Genomic DNA, 15,000 nt, shown 5'->3' on the forward strand with positions numbered 1-15,000 from the left:
GTTGAGTTAGAATATAAGGCAGGATGTTGGAGGAAAAAGTTCCCGCAAGCTCTGTCGACTGTAAGTCAAGTTGAAAGGTCAGCTTTGACCGTGGGGTTAGGATGAAAAGAAAAAGAACAAAATAGAAGAGAGCGGAACTTCACTGTCAAGGCTTGTGTGGAAAACTGTCTGGAGCAGTTGGAGTAAGACAGAGGGCAGCAACACAGAGAAAAGGGAATGTGAGAAAAGAGGATAGATGAGGATAAAGCAGGGAGAGAGAGAGCAAGAGGGGGGTTGAGGGAGAAGGGCATGAGAGGAAGGGTCAGACAGGAAATGGCTCTCTGACTCTGTCCTCTGTGCTGCCAGAAACCCTGCGGTCACAGCAGCCTCTCTCTCTCTCTTTTCCATTTTACTAACCCTGATACTGGCAGCTCAACCAGAAATACAGGAAGGAAATGTCACAGTATACACACACACGTCTTTTATTTATTTGGTAAAAACAAAAGATGTATTTAACAACTTCTATTGAATATACAGTGTGTCTAATTTAAAGGGTCTCTTGAGGATCTAATCCCTCATTCCTGTGAGGCCGTGTGGTTTTGTTTTCTTGCCAGTGCAAAACTAGCCAAAGCAAATAACCTTCTCAAATGAAAGACAACCAACCGTAGGTCTGATCTTCTTTGGCACTTCAGGGCTACAGGACAGGTTACGCCTACCGGCACCCCATCGTCCGGGAGAAGCCGAGGCACAAAAGCGAGGTGGAGATCCCTGCCACCGTCACGGCATTTATGATGGAAGAGGACGGCGATGCTGCCACGCGGCTGCCCTTCAAGTTCCTGCAGCAGCGGCAGCAGAGAGAGAAGACCCGCTGGCTCAACTCACCCAACAGCTACACCAAGGTCAACGTGGAGGGCGGAGAGGAACGCTACAACAGCCGGACAACCACGGTGAGCAGTGTGTGTGTGTGTGTGTGTGTGTGTGTGTGTGTGTGTGTGTGTGTGTGTGTGTGTGTGTGTGTGTGATGGAAGAAAAAACATGACCGTAAAAAGGACAATAATACTGCAGTTATGTGAAACAGAAAGGTATGTCTTGTTAAAAGACAACAAATAAGTTGCAAAACTATTTCCTGTATAATAAACTAAAAGATGAGACTAGAGACTGTTTGTTATGTTGTGATTGGGTTGTTTTACCAGTGTTAAAACTGATACTAGATCACCATCTAGTGGATGAACAGAGAACTACAATAATTCAGCTGCATGTCTCGTTCCAATTGCCACTTGGGCAATTTTAGTTTATTAGTTTGAGTATATTTATTTTATTTAGTTTAGGGTTTCGTGATTAATTATAAAGATGGATATACTAAAATAAATGATCTTACCACCTTTTACCTGTGTTCCTTTCACAGTGGATGAAGGCGGACGAGACAGGAACCCCGATCCGGATTGAGGACCCCAATCAGTTTGTCCCTCTCAACACAGACCCCAGTGAGGTGCTACAGAAGAGAACCAAAGTGAGTCTAACTCTCTGGTGAATTATCACAACTAAGATATGAATAATGAACAAAAGAAGGACTATTTCTAATCACAACCTTATGACAGAAATAATAGAGTCATCAAAATTCACTTGAGTGGTTACTATGGCGTTCTTTGCTGAGAGGCTGCTCTGGGACAGAAATATTTTACTCAAGGAGTTAAGAATGAAGTATTTGATGAGGGATTAAACACATACGCACATGCTTTGGAATGGAATAGAAGAGGAGAGAATAGAATATTCTTTATTTTCATTGCAGAACGCAGGTTGTACAGTGCAACCTGATTTTGTTTACAGCTCTGCAAGATGCTCAGTATAAACAGTAAAAAAAAAAAAAAAAAAAAAACAGTATTAAAAGGTTAAAAAGTAGTAAAAAGAAAAAAGATCTAAATCTAAGTCGGACGGAATGGAGTTGAATGTCTGTGACTGTAATATAAATATGAGTAGAAATATGAATAACAATATAAATATGACTGCAGCAGATACAGGATATTTATCTATTAAAAAACACTCATATTATGAAGGAAATTCCAACAACAAAAACTATAGAAGTCCTATAACCAAGAGGATACTGCAGATTTAGGACAATGACATACATTATTCTTTAGATTACATCCTCAGACTGAGAATAACCTCAGTGTCCTTAAATAAATGCCATTACTCTTATGACAGTTAGCACTGAAATGCCTGCAGGAAACTTCTCTCCATAATTCCCACATGAATATTTCTGTTCACAAGTTAGATTTATTAGATTACAATATGATTATGGTAGACAATAATTTTGATTCCATACTCAGCAGATTATAGTTCAGTTCTCAGAATTATTATGACTGGTATGAAATCACTCATAATCTGTTTCCTGATGACATCGTCGTGTGCTTTGTCCTATCACAGATCAGAGAGCAGAACCGTTTTGATGTTATGACATCGGGGCCGCGCTCTCAGCACCTTGCAGGAATCCCTGTTGATGAACCTCGAAGGGTGAGAACATCCTCTCTCTGATGCTGTGACCTAATTTTGTACTGATGAAGCTCTGGTGTCAGACGGTCGGTCTGCAGAGAAGCAAGAGTCTGACGAAGAGACCTGGTTGCATTATAATGCAGATTGCTTTACAGACAAATTGTTTGCTTCCTCACATTATTCATTTGTTTTTGTAGGGTGAACCACTCAGACTCTGTTCAATTAAAATGATAGCAGCAACTAGAATTTCCCTATTTTTCTTTTTCTATTTTTCTAAACTCCAGTGTTTAATGACACCTGGTCACCACTAGATGGAGGCAAATGAGCACACATTTTATAGGCCAGCTAAATCCCTTGAAAGTTGCATTTTAAGATCAAGACAAAGGATAAAATGAAAACAAGTAAAGTAAACCTATCTAATTTAGCCATTTTGTTGCTGATGTTTTTTTTGTTGGTTGGTGTTTTGTCTCAAAGGATCTGGTGCAGATAAAAGTTCTGGTAAATATCCACAAGTGTTCTCCTGTTTGCCAACACAGAACACTGCATGTGTTTGTAACAGTTTAAAGACCCAATTTTGCCCAATTTTTGACTTCAAACTCACCAAGTTTAGACAACATTTATTTTTGTGAGTTTATTCTTTGAGCATGACTCTCTTTATGAGATTTTTTATACGCACACATATTCAAACATACACACCCGTAATATTGTACGTGTGTCGTGTGTGCATGAGTGACCGTTCACAGTGTTCATTTTCTCCACTGTGTTGTAGACAGATAAACTGTGTTATATTTGTGCAGAGTTGGTGACTAGATGTGGTCGACGCTCTGTTTTATCTTTGTATGAGCAGCCGTAGTCATGGTGTAATGAGCAACAGTCTGTGTTTGTTCCTTTTTTCTTTTCATTTGCTCTTTTTGTGGTGCACATTATTCTGTTTGTGTGAGAATAGGTGTTCGTTTGTGTGTGCTTTGTCTTTTCTAGATTTTATACAGTGTGCATGTGCCTCTTTCTCTGTGTGTGTGTGTGTGTGTGTGTGTGTGTGTGTGTGTGCTCCCATGCTCACCCCTCTCCTTGTCTCCTCCCCAGCCATACGTGCCCACAGAGGAGGAGCAGATGGCTCCCCTGCCTCCCAACCCTTTCAGTGAGCTGTCAGAGAAGGAGCTGGAAGAGTATCGCAAAAACGTGGAGAGGAGGCAACTGGGCCTCAGCGGTACGACACACACGCTGAAACAAGCATGCAACCTCACGCACACACTTTGAGTTGTAGTCAAAGGCAAAGATTTGTCCCATGTTGTCAGCAGCAACCAATCCTAGCAAGTTCATTTAACACCAAAATATTGAGCTGGCTTAAAACAAATCGGATCAATAATCAATATGGAAGCTGCAATTGGAGAGCACACAGGGAGAGATTAGTCTGAGCCAGCAAGAGGAATTATCACCCTCCTAGCTGCTATCAGTGTGGGCTGGTCGTAGAAGAGGCCAATACTGGCATGTCAAAACAAGTGCGCTGCAGTAATCGGAGTGGAGACTGGTTGATTGGGTTTTAAATTAAAGTAATTTGTGGTTTTACTGTTTAATATATTCAGTTTGTATTTGCTGCTTTAATAAACCTGAGATATCAATGCAAGAAAAAACAATCCCGTGGGATTTAGGTTTCTCTTTGTTTCTCTGAAATGCATGGAGACCAAAGTGAAATCCCTTGGTCTTGACCCGGTGTTTTCATTTGTGTAAAAGATAAGACCCTAACAGCCAGAAAGGCACATGCCCAGACTGGCCGAGAATGAACAGCTGGAACAGATTTTGAGTTTAGCTTAAACTTAATCTGGATTTCTTCAAATTTGTTCTGCAGTTGAAAATCTGTCCCTTTGCAGCGTGATTACTAAACACATCTTGAATCCTTTTAGTGCTCTGTCAGCACTCCAGTTGATAATAAACATCCATATGATCCAGGTCTGCACCATTGTCTCCTTAGCAGCGGTCCCATTACATGCTCCTATATATATATTTACACACACACACACCAGCAGTATATACCTTTTAACATGAGGGTTTGTCCCTGCAGGCTCCACTGTTGCCTTCAGTTGTGTTAACCATGCATCTCCGCACACACACACACACAGGACAGTCAATGCTAATCATATTAGCCCGCTGCCTTTCAGAGAGGAAGGGAAAAGTCAATATTGAACAGATAGTGAAGGGGGGTTGTCCTCAAGTCCTAGTTCTGCAGAGCTTCTATCACACTGGACCAGATTAACATACATGTTTGTATGTGGGTGCGTTCACCAGCTAGGGCATGTGTTCATGCATGTGTACTGACGGGTCCAAATGTTCTTATGCGCATATGAAACACAGTGCAAGTGTCAGTGTGTGTGTATAAGAGGACGGTATGACTAAGACGGCAGACCGAACAGACAGCAGGTCTTCGCACCCGCCACATGAACGGAGACCGTTGCCATGACACTGTTGCCCCCACAGCCCCATGAATCCCCGGTGACCAATCTGGATACAAGCTGGAGACCGTCTGGAAAGGCCTGATACATGCCTGGCCTGCAAACACACACACTTACACACAAAATTATAGAAGATTAGTTGTGTTCAGTAGAGTGTCTCTATTAATCATTTCAAAACTAAATTGGTTATTTTGAGCATTAAAAATGAGAATATATACAACCGATGTTCACATGGTGTATAAATATTTAGTATAATGTAGCTGTGTCGGGTAAAAACTACTTTTTGTCCTTTCATTAGATCCAATCATTTTCAAAATGAGGAGGCTCATGCAGGTTCTACTGCATTTAATGCACAAACTCACATTAAACTGAATTCATTCTTCAGACCCCAACTTTTTTCGTTTAGCATGCAACTCTTTTTATCCGCACACACACTGGACATACGAGCACTGCACAGACCCGACGGTTATGTAACGTGTAACGCGTTCTATATGCTGTTCTTGAAGGAGCCGTGAATGACTGACGGCTGAATGTGTAACCCCGAACGTGCTAATGAATGCGTTAAGTGATATGAGAATGTCGTTCATTCACACTAATCAGTGTTTAGAGCTAATGAGGCTGCTGGTGCTGAGCTAGGCCGTGACATTTGTTTGCTGTTCTTACAAAAGTTGGTTTTGAAAAGCTTTTCATATCACATATGAGACGCTAAAACTACAGGTGATTCATTATTTCCTCTTCTTTTAGTACTCTTGGATACACTATTTGGACATAACATTGTATTGATGTATACTGGTGTATCAGTGAGCTTTGACTTTTTATGCAGTCTCTCTTCATGCTCCATCAGTTGCTGTGTTGCAGCAGTAGCTACAGTGGCAATCTCACAATCATTCCCATTGCGTCTGTCTGAGACCTGTAGGTACTGGTGGTAACACCAATAGAGGTGTAATACTATGGGAGACAAAAAGCTGAAACAACAAACAGTTTTTATTTTAATAAAAAAGTTGGGCAATAATTTGTCGTTTTCTATCGTTCTGTGAGCAACTGAGATCAGATTTTATCCTGCACGTGGCATGAGTCTGTGAACAGCAGGACACACTGGAAGGAGTTAACATCTCACTGTGGCCGCTCCTTCTAGTTCCATTACTTCCTGCAACGATTCAAACTAATCTTCCATCATAAAAAGAATAAAACAGGACACTAGTTTGTAGACAATAGCATTAAGCTCACAGACAAATGCATTGCATTTGCAGTTTATTATAATGCAAATAAATTACTATTGCAATTCTTTCATCAGTGGGCCATGGGTTCAGTCACCCTCATTTGTACATGTTGTATATACATACAGTATATTGTGACTATAGTCGACGTGAATTAACAGACACTTACTTCTAGATTGCCACTGTTCAGTTACTGTGGCTGTTCAGAGCAACCGTCCAGTCACTGGGATATTAAAGCTCAACAAAATGTTACAGTGCATGCTCAGCCACCAGCGGTGAGTGATGGCACTCTGATGATCAGCAGAAACGGATTTTGGAAATTTTTTGGGGAAAAAAAAACAGCTGTGCATGGCCTGATTCTAACATGTGTATGTTACCACTAATCTCTCAAACCCTCCCCTCCCTCACTCCCTCCCTGACCCTTCGTCACAAATCCCTCCAACCTCTCATCCCACTCACCCCTGCTGTCATCCCTCCACTTCAACCCCCCCCTACACCACGCTGCAATCCCCTCACCCGTCCCTTGCACCCTCCCCCTCCCCACCCTCCCTGCAGATGGCGAGCACGAGCTAACCTCCGACGACGGCTCCACTCTCTCTCAGTCTCTGTCTCTCACCCAGTCGCCGCAAAGCACTCCAGCTAAAGAAGGTATCACTCACTCAAAGAGAGAGAGACAGAGAGGGTTTTTTTACACAGTAATCTTTACTGCATTTCTGTTCATCTTTAATGTGTGTTTTTGTATGAGCATGATGGTGTAAATTTAACTGCAATATACAGGGCTTTAACTGCTGACCTGTCTTATAAGTCAATACTGTACTAATGACTTTTCACGTAAAAACAAGCCAGCCATATTAATCAACTGCAAAAGACTGTCCCATCCACATTTAATATCTAATGTGTCCATTTTTCATTCCAAACTACAGCAGGAGTTTATGAAACAGTATCCTTACCCTGAGGAAGAGATAGATCAAACCGTTTAAGTGCTTACTGACTTTAAATGATTACTGACCGCTTCTCAAACCCTTAATTTATATCTTAAACGTCTAAGAATACATACAGACTCATTTTCAGCGTAAGAACGGTGTCTTTGAGACAAATAATCCATCACAAGAGCAAATCTATTGCTTTACATGAAGTGTTTACAGAATCTTCTTTTGTGGTGCATTCAAGGGACGTCTGTGATCTCAGTATCGGCTCCCTCATTTACTAGTCATTGTGGAGTTTATATACATGGCACAGAGCTGTGTTTGCTCCTCGTGGGCTGGGTTTGAGTTGAAAGGTATAATTCAGCATTTTGCTCTACAAGACGCACGTTTGCAGCTGGTGTCAGGAGACAGAAGTTTACCATAGCAGGACGTAGAAAGTGGAAGCTTTTTAGAGCATTTCAGACGTGCTGCCAGCAAATGATCATGTACAATGTGCAAATGATCACTTTGTACCTCATATGTTAAATGCATGCACATAGACGTGAGCATAAAGTGCAGTTTGTGGCTTTCCGTGAAAAACTGCATTTACTGTTTTTATGCTAAGCTAAACTGAACTCATCCAGGCTGCAGCTCCATACTTAATGCCTATAGTAGAGGTCTATAGTGAGCCTGAAGGTATTAATATCCTTTATTTATCTTCTATTACAAGAGCAAATGCTTGTCTTTCTCAAACAACAAAAAAATCACTGGATTTTGGAGGGTTGCTAAGGAAGTATCATAACACAAATCATTTTCTTGGTGTGTAACATCACAGACCTGCCCGACAGGTCTTACCTCCTGCTGGCATTTAGATCTACAATACTTCATCTATTCACACATACTTTTTTTTTGCCTCTGACATTTGAAACCAGTTGGTGTACTTCCAAGAATCCCAAAGATCACAGAGGCCTCTTTACAAGTTGTAAATAATGACACTATGGGATTGACTTCCTGTCAGCTTCCTTCCAGCTCAAACATGCAGAAACCACACAATAACAATTAACCCACGGCGGCACACCGGCTCAGGGGACCCATATTCTCTGACAACGCCGATATGAGGTCAGCGAGTTGCTGTATTCAAACCAGGTCAATTGTTCTACAGGCTGCTGTTTAAAATAACCAGAGAAGTCATTGCTGTTTTAGTGGTTTAGTGTAGCAACACGATACCGGCGCCCTGGATTCCCTAACCTGCATTTGCAACCCAGAGAAAGGGACGTGGCCCTGGTAGGCCTGTTACGTGAACAGTCATTAAGGGAGCGGGTGTGGTCTGCTGCTCAAAGCCCTGTTTTGTTGAGTTGAAAGGAGGACAGGCTCTCTGGGCTATCAGGTCACAGGGATATTATGAAATATGTGGAGCACGGGGACAGTGTGTAACTGTGTGGGAAGCAGAAGTTCTTATGAATTAATGTGTGGTAGATCAGACAGTCAATGAACACTTATAATATAATAATAATTATAATATTCCTCATGCAAAAAGATACAGCTTTGATGAGGGTTATGGAAATAAAGTATTGTGGTCATGTTGACATAGTTGTGGTAGCTTTAATGTCACCTAACCTGTGCCTGACTCCTCCCCTCAGAGAACCACACGGGCCTGATGAACGGCAAAGGCGACCACGGCGACGTGGATGAGGAGCTGTCGAAGCGCGTCAGCCAGCTGACCACCAGCGTGGAGAGCGTGGAGATCACGGTGCGCTCCGGCGAGAAGATCGAGGAGGCCCTTTCCCCCGAGAGCTCTCCCTCCAAGTCGCCCAACACCAAGAAGAAGAAGAAGTTCCGCACCCCGTCCTTCCTGAAGAAGAACAAAAAGAAAGAGAAGACGGAGGCCTGAGGAAGAAAATAAAAAAACAAGCAGCAAGGGCGAGGCAGACAGGAAGAGCGTCCGCCTGGAAGAAGAAAGAGGGGCAGCAGCCCGCTTTTCTGTTTAACGTCTATGTTTTTACTTTGTTTTAAATGTCCTTTTATGTTTTTAATTTTATTTGATTTTTTTTTTAACAAAAAGGTTTTATGTGCAAAAGGCAGAGGAAAGGATTTCTCGAAAAAAAATAGTGTGTTGTAATGAAAAAAAAGAAAAAGGTCTCTCCTTCTGCAACAAGACAGGAATATTTGGGAGATGTTGGGGTGGGTGTATTGGTCCACAGATTAAAACTGCAGCAGGCACGGGGTGACTTGTTCAGGTGTTCTGATCACCTGATCGCTTATGCAGTGCTCTAACAGGGCTCCTTGGAAGTGTCACATGAGGCCCTTTAAACCCTGAATAACTGGCTCCCTCTGTGTTTCTTTCTTTTTTCCTGAGCCGAAAACAGAACTTGAAACCACCTTGCGTATTTCTTGCTTCAAAATCCGACTTTTATGAAACGACTGGATTGCAGCGCGAGTGTCGTGAGACTGCACAAGTTGAAACTAAACCCTTTCTTTCCCGTGAAGACGCCCCTGTCTCTTTAAGGTTTCGTTTTTAAACTCTCCGCTCACCTGACTCTGCGCAGGCCACATAAGATTTCAAGTCACACTGGAAGGTGGTCTCAGAAAAACAGCCGCAGGGTTGGTGTTGATTTATTAACGGTGAGAGGAGATCCCTCTGCCGTGTGGCTCCCTCGCATTCTTCAAGCTGCTTCAGGCTTTTGGTACAAACTTTCTCCTCAGCTGATGTTAAAGGGTTACTAGAGATAGTGAGGCTGAATGCTGACAGTCTATCACAACTCAGAATATTTATGTAGCATCTTGTTCTCGTCATCTCAATTATTATTTTTTATTTTTTGCCAAATCAAATGGAGAGAAAAGGCAATCTCATTTTAGTAAAGCTACTTTGTTTGTAGTTTTTCATCTCATGAAATTGGATCTTTTTGATTGAGCACAAATTTGTTATTAGTCGACTGGGTTTTGTACTCGTTTCTAGGCTTCTCCAGAGAATATGTACCAACGTTACGCATGTTTTCTCTTTTTGCAAGAACCGAACTTACTTGGTTGATTGTGTGTCTGTAGTGATGCCTGATTGCTCAAATTATATTGTAATCCTCAGAGTACACAAAGTTACTATATAACACAGATATATGAAAACTGGATATGTTGGCTATAGATTTTTAACTATATATATTTTTCTTATTGTATTGTGCAGCACTTTTCTTGTGGCATATAACACATGTTAGTTGCAGGTGGTTTCACCAGTGAAGGAGACTGCGAAGTGTTTGGTAAACGTTGTGCAAGTAGGGAGCGAGGCGCAGTGTCGGAGAACGGTTGGGACCCCGAAAGTGAGTCGAACGAAGAAAGAAAGACTGAATAATCTTTCATTGGTGTCACAAAAAGATTTCTACTTCTCAAATATTGTTTTTCATTTGGTTGGGTTTTTATTTTGTTTGCAGAAATGCTACGTCAAACTATCAACTGAGGCTAATGGGTCGTGGAGTGGAGACGTCTTGGTGGTTGTTTGGTGTGTTGCTGTGTTTGCGTGTGTGTTCTCAAAGCCATATTGTAATTTTTTTTCTCCGTTATTTTAATAAGACAAAGGTTTACGATTCTCAACTGCCTGCTCAGGCGGCACGGACCCGAACAAGACCTCTGTTAAATCACCCCAGTGACTGCATCGACACCCCTCAGGCTACCAAAAATTTTATTTTTTCCCCCCTTAGCTACATTCACAACAGCTTTCTTGCTTAAATTGTCATTTATTTCCTCCAAGAACTGGAACATTATAGGGAGGTCATAAGGCCGTTTTTATTCTTTATTCGATCGCTCTTCCAGCCGAGTCATTATTTTGAGCTTCTGAAGCCTCCCCTCATGTAATTTTTATTGTAAACAAGATCGAGTTGTAACTGTCAGATGACCCATGGTTGAACTCTGCAAAGCCAAAGTGTGATGGGTTGCCACATAACCCCCCCCCCCCCCCCCCCCAGCCACCCACCCACCCTCGTGCAGTTTAACCACATGTACCAATATCCCAGCTAGCAATGTGAAGTATTGGATTTGGAGGGAGGGCGGTAAGGTTCCAGGGGCCGCATCTTTAGCTGTGTTAAACGATCGCCTCTGGCTCTGGGCAAAGAGCCGAGGTCACACGACTGAAGGGTGAAGAAGGGAGGTGTGAGTTTGGAAATGGAAGTGCATATGTGTGTGTAGTCGAGAGGGGCAAGGGGACAAGGACAACCTGACACTAACGCACCATGTTTTTATCACTCAACTGTCTTTTCTTTTTTCATAACATCTTTGCTCCTGGAAAATTTTCGTTTTTATTTTTCCCCCATCCTCCATTTGTATCACAATACACTCTCCTCTTTTAGTTTGCAGAGAGCTCTAGGCTTTTGTTTTTCCTTTTTTTTATTAACCATTTTATGAGCAGAAATTGCTCCTGGATGAACTGAATGTGCATTGCATCCTTTTTATTTTCTCCTCTTTATGTTTCAGACTGTTTGCACCTTGCTCTACTAATGCCTCTCTATCCAGCTTTTATTTTCGGTTTTAAAAAAAAAAAAAAAAAAAGAAGAAGAAGAAGAAAAAAAAAATTAAAAAAAGAACGAGTTTTGCTTTGGCATGCCAGAATGAGCCAAGCTACTTTGTGACCTGTGAAAATCCTATATAAATGGTTATCTAATGGAGTTGCTTTTAGATGTATTGCTAATCCGTGTAAATTCACAAATAAAACTGTATTTTAAGAAATGGAAGCTCATTCTTCACGTTTGTACGCCACAACTCATGTCATGGTTTGAGTTCAACATAATCCATACATTCATTTTACTTTGCCATTATCATGAATCGATTAGTTACATGATGAAGCAATTCTGTTCACAGTGTGAATAACCTAAGGCTGCTTTTTTAAAATGATTTAACGGTAATGTAGAATATTGCCACATAGAAGGACCTACAGTATATTTACTTACAGGAATACGCCGACTACAGGACAGTGCCTTGGCTAGCTTTATTGAAGGTGTAAACATGACAATGTATACAGTGTATGTGTGAATAGTACGGATAAAAAAAAATGAGAATGTGATATAATCGTAACAGACGCGGGAAAGTATAGAAAGTGAGGAGCAAAGGCACACAGACATTTACTGCTGATGACTCTATGGCCATTAAAAGACAGCGTTCGCCTGTGGAATATACAGCATCAGACGTATGTAAGGTGATCTTTCCATTGAGTGGGTACACTATACATTGCTGGAAACTGAGCCGTTTCTTTGGACATGAAAGCTATTCTTTTACCGGTGTGCTATAAATACTCCTGTGTACTTTGATTTCATATTTTAAACCACAGGCTCCCAGCCTTGTGAGCGGCACAATGTATTTTAATATTTCAAACTTTTCTCAAAATAAATGCATACAATTAAACAATCTGACAAGGAGAAATGCCTTAACTAACTCACTTTACTACCCACAATCGTGCATCCTGTGAGATTTCATATACACTATTATATGACAGTACTACACTGGTTTAACATATATTTATGTGACTCATGATGTACAAAAAAATCAAAGCAATGCAAAAGAACCAAGAGGCAGTATCCCTCTTGACACCTGGAAACATGACAACTACATTACCCAAAGTGCAATATAACCAACATTCCCATTGGAGACTTTGTTGTGTTATGGCTGTAGTTTGCTAATCTATCCTAGAGCTGTCCGCCTCAACTGAAAATGTCTTCAGATCTTCAAATCTTTTTAATTTTCAAACAAAATCTTCAGTCCCATCCAATGCTGCTTCAAGTGGCATCGCTTAGAGGACAGTATCAAGTCTCAGACAGCTTGTTCTGGAGCTACAAAACACTTGTATGGCAGTTTCATTTTGGTGAGGGTTATCATCCAAGGGATCAAATCCAAAAAAGCTTTAGAACGGCTGCTTCAAAAATCGCTCTATTCTGGTACTGAATGACTTCTTTTTCGTTTAAGTTTCTTTTGTTGTGTCCACAGATGTTTATTTGACCGTCAAAAAGTTGTTAGCACGACGCATTCCAGCCACAGGGCCACAAGTGTGTGCTTCTGAGCAGCCATTGTGCCTTGACTGCATTTATATCGTAAAGATGCAAAATCAATCAAGATATGCAAACCTGGCGTCATGACGGTGTGCACTAACTTCCCTGTTATAAGTCTCTGGTCTTTCAGAGCTGCCAGTTTACTGAATATTTTCATTTTGATCAAGGTCTAGAAGCACTTCTGCCTCCAAATCTGTTCTCATCTTTCTGCCGCGACCTCAGATGTTTTCCCAAAATTCAGATCTAGGCTGCTACAGATACTTTTGGTGAGGACGTCCACTGTGGGCTGTCTTACACTTCTTATGATGTCTCTTTTTAGATGATATTAGAGATCTTAAAGAAGTTGCTGGGTTTATATCAGCACCTCAGCCTCCTCTAGGGAAACCATACTTAGTGTCCACCAATACTGTATCACTTCATTGCATATTACATGTTTTAAACTAGTTAGCATATAGTGTACCACATCTTTAAATGATGAATGTCAGGCTGATGGAGAAATCTGAGAATGAAATGAGAGAAACTATTGTTTGAATCTCTTTTCCTCTGTTGTTTTCCAGCATCATCTATGTTGTAACATGCTGCTGGTGTAGCTTCCATATATAGTATTTACAACTCTGTAATCCTGTCCTGGCGTCAGTGAATGTGATATACAGCACTTTATTTGGCAACCGTCCTGTTATGAACAATAAAACTGTACGAGCTATCCGCTGTGTCTCGTGGTGGAAATGAATGGCTTTAATTCAATCTAACATGTGTTCGCTCATTTCACACATGAAGTCCAGTGCTGATTTTATGTTTGGTCTTCTTTCTTTAACTCTTTCATGTACAGTTATAGATCCATAGCTGTTAGGACACGGACATATTATTTTGTTGCTGTTGTTGTCTTAGCTGTTTATTCAAGTAACAGTTATATAGGAAAATGGGGTAGTGCAGACTCAGGTTTAATTCGAGTGAATTCACGTCCAGACTGGGGGAATTAGTGCTCATTAATGTTGGACAGTTGACTCAAAAGCTGATTCACCAAAAGGAATCTGCAATTTTAAACAGTAGCTGTGAACCACAACAAATAAATAAATAAATAAAAAAACAAAGCAAATCCGCCAGAGAGAGAGAATAGGAGTGGGCAAATCTACAGTTTGATCCGTTCTGAGAAAAAGAGAACGCAGCAACATAAAAGGCCTTGACATTAACAGAAGGCAGCAGGGATGGATGATCTTTGGGTGTCCTTTCCTTGCTAAATAACAACTCTTCACAACATCCTGCCAAATGAAGAACACTCTGTGGGTGTTAAACATGTCACTATCCATGCCTGCTATATATGAAGATCTACACTAAAGGGTTCATCACAGATGGAAACTGTTCATAAGCCTCAAGAATGTGAATACCACATTAAACTAAGCTTTAAAAAAAAAAAAAAAAGCCAAAGCAGTTGGAACCACATTCTCTGGACCCATCTTTTGAATGCATGAAACAAATATCAGCTTGTACCAGAACGATGGAAAGAAAAAAAAGAATCATGGAGAAGGTTTGGAACGGTCCTAGATCTGAAGCACACACCTGTGATGGCATGAGCATGCTTGACTTCCATTAATACTTTGTCACTAGTGTTTATCGATGTGTAGGGACATGCTGTCTGCTCTGGTTCAACCAAATGAAGCAACAATGATTGGACAGCACTTCAGAGTACAGACAGACAATCGCCCAAAAAAATAAGCAACTCAGGAGTTCTTGAAGGTAAAGAAGTTGAAGATTCTGCAGTTACCATGTTGGTCATTTCACTGCAAGGTAGAGGGGTTCACAAACCAACACCAACAACTGGAAACTGCTGCAATAAAAGCCTGGCAAAGCACTGTGAAGGAGAACTCTGTCTGTGGGTCCAGCGTATATGAGCCCCTGAAAATATGACCATGTTTGTGTGCTATAGAAAATAGACTACGTATGA

At 41.2% G+C, this 15,000-nt stretch overlaps 1 protein-coding gene across 7 annotated transcripts in view; it reads left to right on the forward strand.

The window, feature by feature from the left end:
• add3a (adducin 3 (gamma) a) overlaps nucleotides 1-12,500 on the forward strand; it is a 99,626-nt gene extending 87,126 nt beyond the window's left edge. For 6 of the 7 annotated variants that reach the window (XM_084561419.1, XM_084561422.1, XM_084561423.1 and 3 more), the window contains 6 exons: nucleotides 672-926; nucleotides 1,385-1,489; nucleotides 2,404-2,490; nucleotides 3,553-3,676; nucleotides 6,689-6,781; nucleotides 8,679-12,500. In XM_084561419.1, coding sequence (XP_084417545.1) covers nucleotides 672-926; nucleotides 1,385-1,489; nucleotides 2,404-2,490; nucleotides 3,553-3,676; nucleotides 6,689-6,781; nucleotides 8,679-8,929 — 915 coding nt within the window. In that variant the 3' untranslated portion in view covers nucleotides 8,930-12,500. The remainder of the gene's footprint in view (nucleotides 1-671; nucleotides 927-1,384; nucleotides 1,490-2,403; nucleotides 2,491-3,552; nucleotides 3,677-6,688; nucleotides 6,782-8,678) is intronic. The other variant, XM_084561425.1, reaches the window with a different exon arrangement.
• The last annotated feature ends 2,500 nt before the right edge of the window (nucleotides 12,501-15,000 follow it).

Source organism: Chelon labrosus (assembly GCF_963514085.1).
Source record: "Chelon labrosus genome assembly, chromosome: 2".
Classification (NCBI taxonomy): Eukaryota; Metazoa; Chordata; class Actinopteri; order Mugiliformes; family Mugilidae; genus Chelon; species Chelon labrosus.